This window comes from Hakea prostrata, chromosome 10, assembly GCF_041222555.1.
Source record: "Hakea prostrata isolate BN-2017 chromosome 10, UWA_Hpros_2, whole genome shotgun sequence".
In the NCBI taxonomy this organism is placed as follows: domain Eukaryota; kingdom Viridiplantae; phylum Streptophyta; class Magnoliopsida; order Proteales; family Proteaceae; genus Hakea; species Hakea prostrata.
The window spans coordinates 1,246,997-1,255,158 of NC_142609.1; the positions used below are offsets into that span (position 1 = coordinate 1,246,997).

At 37.3% G+C, this 8,162-nt stretch overlaps 1 protein-coding gene across 1 annotated transcript; it reads left to right on the forward strand.

The window, feature by feature from the left end:
• The first annotated feature begins 4,510 nt into the window (after positions 1–4,510).
• On the forward strand, positions 4,511–6,793 carry LOC149001342 (lipase (DUF620)). Its single transcript, XM_089137363.1, has 3 exons — positions 4,511–4,994; positions 5,073–5,420; positions 5,962–6,793. The coding sequence occupies exons 1-3, from the start codon at positions 4,794–4,796 to the stop codon at positions 6,487–6,489; spliced, it is 1,077 nt and encodes a 358-aa protein (XP_088993489.1). The 5' UTR covers positions 4,511–4,793; the 3' UTR covers positions 6,490–6,793.
• The last annotated feature ends 1,369 nt before the right edge of the window (positions 6,794–8,162 follow it).

The following is an 8,162-nucleotide window of genomic DNA, read 5'->3' on the forward strand; positions in this document are numbered from 1 at the left end:
TATAACTATCTCATATTAAAATAATAGATAAAAATTGAATAAGAGAATGAAAATAATCATCTTGAAAGCTAGAACTTCGATCTGGTGGCATAAACCATTCAAGGTACTTCATCTTTATAATTGTAGCCTTTTTTTTTAAGTATTTGATGAACTGACTTCATATGTAAATATAACCATCATATAAATTGTCGTTTCATTAGTCATTTTCAAATATGAGTATAATTAATAATCTAATAAGCAAGTATTAATGACAAAGAAGCAAGAAAATGTGTGCAAAGATATGCTTACATACAAAGGTGTCATGTATATTTGATTTTGTTTTCTTGCTTTTTTTTGTTAGTAGTTTTTTAGTGTTCATATATGATCTAGATTAGTTTATAGATAATGATTCATTAGTTGAGCATCAACTGAGATTGTGTGGGGCCCAATAAAATTCAGATGGTTTGGAAGGCTCTTCTTTGCTCGTTCACTCCAGTATTGATGAGCAACAGCTTTTGGAACTAGTTCTTCCTTCAAGCTCTTTTCCTGATCAAGTGGAGGGTGGCTCTCTTCATCGTAATCCAGGTCGCCCAAGGAAAAATAAGAAGGTTAGAGCAAACTGATGTTAATATACCCTGGATAGCACTGATAAGGAGAGAACTTGATTTAGAGGCTGTTGGTTGCTCTCTCGTTTCAGATTTTGATTCATTATCTATGAATATGTGAGTTGGATCCAGTGAAGTTGGGTGCATTTGGGGGCAACTGATGTTGCGGGTTTGAGGAAGGACATTTTGATAGTATTTTTTTTTTTTTTTTTGCTTTTTAATACAAATTACCATTTTAGCAAGAAAAAAAATGATCTAGATTAGCTAGAATTTATCTTAATGTAGATGGGGAGTTGAGTGTCACTAATAAATTTTTTTTTAAATCCAAATTATATTTAGGGGTGGGGTCCACCTCTGAGTGCTAAAAAAATGTATTTGAGAACTCCCCGTATGTCTCACATGGGCCTCCTTCCTAATATGTGGTGGAGAAATCAGAGGTTTGAGGAGAGCACAGACCTCCGCCCTAATGGGTAACGGATCCAGACTCTTATGAGGTTGTGCCCTGGATTTGTTGGTCAATTCAATGAAGTAATCTTGAATTGGAATGAAAGGAAGGAAATGTTTTGGCCCATCGGTTTAAAGTCAGAAGCCTATGCCCAATCTAACCCATCTTCTCTTCCGGTTGAAACCCTAGCCCATTTAGTAATGGGCTGTTGGGCCATAATGATAGTGGATAGTTTATTACTTGGACCACAGACATGTGGCTTTTGAGCATAATTTTTTTTTTTTTTTTGGTAATGCTTTTGAGCATAAGTTGATCAGTGTAAAAAACCACTTTCCTTGATTACTTGAGGAACTCATTGAAGGTATTCATATATATTTTGAAGGGAAAAATTTTCAGATTGCCAGATTTTAAATGAAGGTTAGCCCATAAAAGGGCTTTTGGAGAAAATGAAGATTATTCAATTTTATGAGAGAATTCGAGTCAAGGTAAAGATTTGTTATGTTTTGACCTAAATTCTTGTACCTGACTTAGAAGACGGACCGGCACCGACATATTTGGTAGGTGACTCGAATGACTCATTTGCAGGTCTGTGGACAAGATAAGGGGGAGGAGCCCTCGTGGTATGGTACATTCTGACCCAACAAGTCGACTTGTTTACCCGACATATATCTTTTGTTCACCTACCACATTATTGAGGGATTTGAAATTTTCGATTAGGGTTTTGCTTGAAAGTTCTTGTAACGTCATTCTTAGTGATTGGTTGTGAAATCTCCTTTTATTCTTATTTCTACAAGAGAAAATATGTGCAAATATATTCTTATCTACAAAGTTTTCATATCTATATAAAATCTCTCCCTTGAAGATTAGTTGAGTTACGTGCAAACTAGAACATCTAAGTCTCGAAAAATTAAAAATTAAAAATTAAAAGAAAGAGAAAACAAAACAAAATAAAACTATTAATGTAGAAGACTACCCACTAGGGTTAAAACAAACAAAATATCTTTGTTTTAGGGCTTGTTTGGTTACATGAATCCAAGGACTTGAAATGAAATAAGATTTCAAATCTAAGGATTCATGGTTCAAAAAATTAATTGTTTGATTAGCCTCAAATCTATCAAAGTTCGCAGAATTCTGTCGGGTTACTTCGTGTAAATCCGTAAATTTCATCCATTTTATACATAGGGTGGAGTTCATGGATTTCACCCAATACCCAAGAATGGCTTAATTCATGTTTTTAGGCAAAAAAGTGAATTTCATGAATCGATAGATGTTTTACAACCAAATAAGTATAGATCTTCGGTTCATAAATCCATGAATTTAAAATCCCTGGAGTCAGATAACCAAACAGGCCCTAGCCCATGAGATTGAAGTTTGAGCAAAGGAGCTTATGTCCAAACCCAGCTCGGTTAATAACTGGGCTTCTGGGCCTTAAGAAGAATAGGTGATTTATTAATTGGGCCAACCCAGTTGGTTTTCACTTTACAACCATGAATTAAGTTCACAGTGTCACATAATGGTATCGAAAATCATTGACACATATCTGAAACTAATTGGACAGGTTTACCCCTGTTTTTCTTTGAAAATTCCATTTTTTGAAAAAATAATTATATTTCCTAGTATATATATGAATTATAAAACATGGAGGGGCATGCTGCCCACATGTATAAGAATTTTCGGGCAACTAAGGAGATCCAAAGATAATAATGATGAATGGAGAAAAAAATGTGTGACAGGTCATAATTACATATAAGGTGTCATGTATATTTCATTTTCTTTTCTTTTTCTTCACATATGATCTAGGTTAGCCAAAATTCATCATAACGTAGATGGAGAGTTGAGGGTCGAGAGACAGAAGAAAAAAAAGTATAAATGTTATGGAGGGGTGAGGTACACTTCCGAGTACTGATAAAATGTATCAAAGGCAGGACTTCCAGTAAGTCTCATATGGGCCTCTTTCCTAATATGTGGTGAGAGATCAGAGTTTTGAGGGGAGTACAGAACTCTACCCTGATGAGTAAAGGATCCAGACTCTTATAACGCTACACCTTCATGTTTGTTGGTCAATAAAATTAGTCTTGAGTTGGAACGAAATGAAAGAAATGTTTTGGCCCATCGGTTTGAAGTCAGAAGCTTATGCTCAATCCTAGCCCATCTTTTCTTTCAATTGAAATCCTAGCCCATTTAGTAATGGGCTGTTGGGCCATAATGATAGTGGATAGTTTATTACTTGGACCACAGACATGAGGTTTTTGACCATAAGTTGATCAATGAAAAAACACTTTCCTTCAATAATTCTTCATTGCTTCAAAAACTCATTGAAGGTATTCATAGGTATTCATAGATGACAAGGTAAAATTGGACCCATTTGATAACTCACTAAATGGTTCTACTTCGAGAAACGTTAGAAACAGTTCTATGTGTTTCTAGAAGCATAAACATTTTTTTAGGCATTTGATAAAATCTATTTCTTAAAATAAATTTAGAAATTGTAATAAAACTTATAGAAGTAATCATTGTTATGTTTAAAATATCAAATTCTATAAATCCCCTTCTTAAACTGTTTTACCTAAACACAATCCGGTACTCAATTTTTTATTCGAAAAACAAAAACAACAACAAATTATTATTGTGTTAAAAGTGTTTCTAAAAGTACAAATTCCATAAATTTAAATTCATGTTGGAAAAATCATGTATTTATGAAATGGTGATCCCGTATGGATAGGGATGATCTTCTTGTCCGGGGAAGCACTTCGGCGACTTCCCAACAACAAAAATACAATGGGGCCCACGAATGAAAAAATAATATAAATATTTTTATTTTTTTCAAAAAATATTTTTCACCGTGAACTCCATTGTTTTTGTGGTCGAAAAACCATTGTAACTGATCCTGATCATCCCATATCTACCTAACCATTGCTTCTTGGGCTCAAGTGCCTATTTAATAATCTTTAAGTCCTACACCTGAAATCAAGGTAGATATGGGGATAACTGCAATCATGTCATATCAGCAGCAGCAGAAGAAGCTCAAGAAGAGTAAATTCTAACATGATGGGATTTTGACTTTTGTAATTTGTTGCTGTTCAGACTTCAGAACCTCCTGTGTGGCCATCAACATCAGGAGTAATCAGCAAATGGAAAAATATATACTATGTGCTCTCCTCATCTATATTTAGTGGGCCATCAGTCATTTTCTTTTTCCTACTTTACCCACAAAAAACATTTCAGGTTCCTTAGCTACCCAATCAATGATGGAAATTTGGCTTATTACCATTACAGCCACTAACAACCATGGTAGAAGCTCTGGAGTTTGGAGGTATTTGATGGAGACTTGGTACAAGTTGCAGACACTAGATTGAGACTTTTAACCCTTGGATTGGAATCTTAAGATGTAATTTCTTTACTTAGCAGAGTCACCTATGAACATTTTCCTTACACCCTAAAGCACTCCACCTAAAAGTACTTCAGCTGGAAATTTTACCGAACAATTGAAGTGCATAATTACAAAGGAAGATATGGACCCCTCGCCTGCCTTGCTTGCCTGCCTTAAAAGCTCCTCCTCGTGTTCCCACTCCCCACCCAGAATACAAGAGGTCCACCACCCTTACATCCTCAGTTATAGTAGAATTTTTTCTCCTCTTTCTAGCAACTTTCTTTTTAAGACTCTCTAGGTTTCTTACATTCTTGCGCACGCTCAAAATCCTTTCTGATCCGTATACAAAAGGGTCATCAATCACTACAACCATCAAATCTGCTCAAACAATCAAATGGGTCGTCTAGCAACACTGTCTGAAGAACCCACCGATGAAGACGACACGAAGAGCAGGAAAGGATTGCCATGGAGAAATTGGCTAAAGAACCCATTTCCTCACCTGTTCAACAAGAAGTCCGATCTCAAGATCCTTCTGAGTGTTCTGGGTTGCCCTCTTTCTCCCGTATCTGTTCCCCCAACACACTCCATCAACGACGTATGTTAGTTGCTCTGTTTGATCCTTCTTCTCTGTACTTACTCTGTTTCTGAACTCTAAACCAACTCTGCTACACAGGTGGAATCTTCAGCACAGTACATAATCCAGCACTTCACTGCGGCAACTGGGTGCAGGAAAATAGAGGGAACAGTGAAGAGCATCTATGCAGTAGGGAAAGTGAAGATGTCGATGGCAGAGGAACTCGCATCTCCCTCACATGTCGCTGCAACTCCAGCCACTGGAGTTTCACAGAAGGGATGCTTCGTGGTTTGGCAAATGTACCCAGATAAGTGGCTTGTAGAGTTGGTCGTCGGTGGACACAAGGTTGTCGCCGGCAGTGACGGCAATGTGGCGTGGAGACATACTCCTTGGCTCGGCGCTCACACCGCCAAGGGCGGCGTTCGCCCTCTCCGCCGCGCACTTCAGGCAAGCATGCTCTTCGATCCCCAAACCCCCAATACTGCTATGTGTCAAATGAAACCAAATTTAGTGTATGAGCACTAGTGAGCACTAGATTGACAGAATACCATGAAAATAGGTTAAAGTGCTTGATTCTGATTCAGGTCGTTCCATCAATTACAGAGCATCTAACAATTACAAAAACAAAAACAAAAAAATTTCTTTGCTTCCTGTGCAAGTTTCCCAGCCCTTTACATGTAATATGTAATTATGTGTTGGTATTCTTCTAGGTTTTTACTGTGACCCTGCATTTTCTAATCAATCTGAAAAACATATGGTAGGACATAGTGATTGCATGTGATTCCTCCCATGCATAATGGGTACTTGAGTACAGCATTCTAGGACAACAAAGACTAGATGGATGGCTATGATAGCCTGAAGTATCCTCAGTGGACCCACTAAATCTTTTCCTTTGGGTCCCTTGATGAATTGAACTTATTATAGCTGATTCTAAGAAGCAAATTTCCTGAATCAAAATGTCTGAATTGCAATGAATTGTTTGGTGCAGGGACTTGATCCTTTAACAATGGCAGCTTTGTTCTCTTCTGCCCAGTACATGGGGGAGAAGCCAATGGCTGGAGAAGATTGTTTTATGTTGAAATTGGCTGCTGATAATGTTGCCTTGGCTGAGAGGAGTGATAGTACAGCAGAGATCATCAAACATGTTATCTTTGGTTACTTCAGCCAAAGAAGTGGATTGCTAGTGTATCTAGAGGACTCTTACTTGACAAGGATTCAGTCACCAGGTTCACAACCCACTTATTGGGAGACCACAATGGGATCAAGAATGGAAGATTATAGAGCTGTAGATGGTGTGATGATAGCTCATTCAGGTCACTCCACTGTAAGCTTAGTAAGGTTTGGAAACAATGTGAAGGGTCCTATAATTACAAGGCTAGAAGAGACATGGACAATTGATGACGTAGTCTTCAATGTACACGGTCTCTCGGTTGATTGCTTCATCCCTCCAGAAGAAGTCCGGCAAGGCTATCCGAACGAGAAGCTTGACTGGAAATCGCCATTACATAAGTGCTGATCCTCATCTGCTTATCTTCCTACTACTACAATCTGATGTTAAGAGTTTCAGAAACAAGGAAACCAATTGGAAGAGGATAACACTCCAATATTCTCTGTATATATTCAATAAGATACAATGCAATCTTTGTTTTCATGTTCCTTCATGTGAATCTCTGTACTGCTCTGTGTATATTTCCTTAGACTTTTTAGTCTCAATTGAAGTTACAGTATGCAATGCAACATCCTTTAATTGTATATGTTCGTCTCTTAGCCCATGAAACTGAAATCCCATTTCAAATACTGTAGCTATTATTCTAAACCTTGCAGATAGCTTAAATATGTTTCTTTATTAGTGGACATTACCACAAAGCACATGTAGCTGCCATAACATTTGCATCTATCAGCCATGACCCATATGATAAAAGTTAAAAGCTCATTTTTTTATGGTAAAGATCTGAAAAAAATTGTCCAAACAGAGATCTCTGCTTAGAGCCCAATTCCAGAAATGAGCCAATCTCTGCATTATGTTCTTACCTAATTGTACGGCTAACAACAGTGTTAGCCTACTGTCATTTTCTCAAGTATAGGTTGTTTTCTCATGTTGCAAGAGAGGCACATGGGAAGGTTCTGAGATCCACACTTCTCTCTTTTTCTCACCATCTCTTTGTCTCCCCCCAGTGGAGTGAGATTCAAAATGAAAGTGAAAGAATAGTGTCTGACATCAAAGCAACTTTTCCTTTCATGTTCATGCGGAGTGTGCAGCCATTATTCTTTTTAAAAAGAAGACCATGTAAGGCTGCAACCTCCCTTTCCCTCTCTTTTTCTTTTTTATTTAGAATGATCAGATGATGTAGGGTCCTTTAACTTTAATAGGAAGGGAAAAGTAGAAATGGAATGAAGTCTACTCAGAATTAATGAAACCAAGGATAGTAAACTTTAGTTGGTGAGGAATGAGGATAAACTAACTCACTGTCACTTAAACGATCTGCAGGGTTGTTGAGAGGGTGGGATTTCATTCTCATTGTTAATTTTTCCAGTCGACCTGGTAGAACCATCAACTAACAGGTCCAAGACACCAAACTGAATTTATGTTAGATGTTGAATCCGTCCTGCCAGAGACCCATGTAAGACAATTGAACTGTTTAACCTACCTATTTGATGTCTAATGCCTACACAAATCAAGTAAACTCAATTTTTCGTATCAGTCAAAATTCATTTGGATGGTGGTACTTGTCTGATGGGGCTCATTTTGGTGTATGGATCACCTTTCCATGGGAAGAGCACATAATGACCCATGTAAGACAATCGAATTGTTTAACCTACCTATTTGATGTCTAATGCTACACAAATCAAGTAAACTCAATTTTCCGTATCAGTTAAAATTCATTTGGATGGTGGTACTTATCTGATGGGGCTCATTTTGGTGTATGCGTGTTAAATTGGAGCTGGATCACCTTTCCATGGGGAGAGCACATAATGTTTTTCAACTAAACATATGACGTAGGATTCATACTTTTAATTTATTTTATTAGTATCATATGTGGGTCTTGCATCAAATGTATTGTAGCGATAGGGGACCAGTGTGTGCTCCCAATAGAAAATTGATCTAAATTCACTAAATTGGGTCAATCTATAATGAAATTCGTTAAAAAATTTGAGCTGGGGTGATGTATTTTCAAAAACCTAGCATTT

What these genes read in the sequence shown, in the direction of transcription:
- LOC149001342 (XM_089137363.1), top strand. Translation starts at nt 4,794, where the DNA reads ATGGGTCGTCTAGCAACACTGTCTGAAGAACCCACCGATGAAGACGAC. An exon ending in CAACACACTCCATCAACGAC is followed by an intron (nt 4,995 to 5,072) that starts GTATGTTAGTTG and finishes TCTGCTACACAG; the next exon opens with GTGGAATCTTCAGCACAGTA. An exon ending in CTCTCCGCCGCGCACTTCAG is followed by an intron (nt 5,421 to 5,961) that starts GCAAGCATGCTC and finishes TGTTTGGTGCAG; the next exon opens with GGACTTGATCCTTTAACAAT.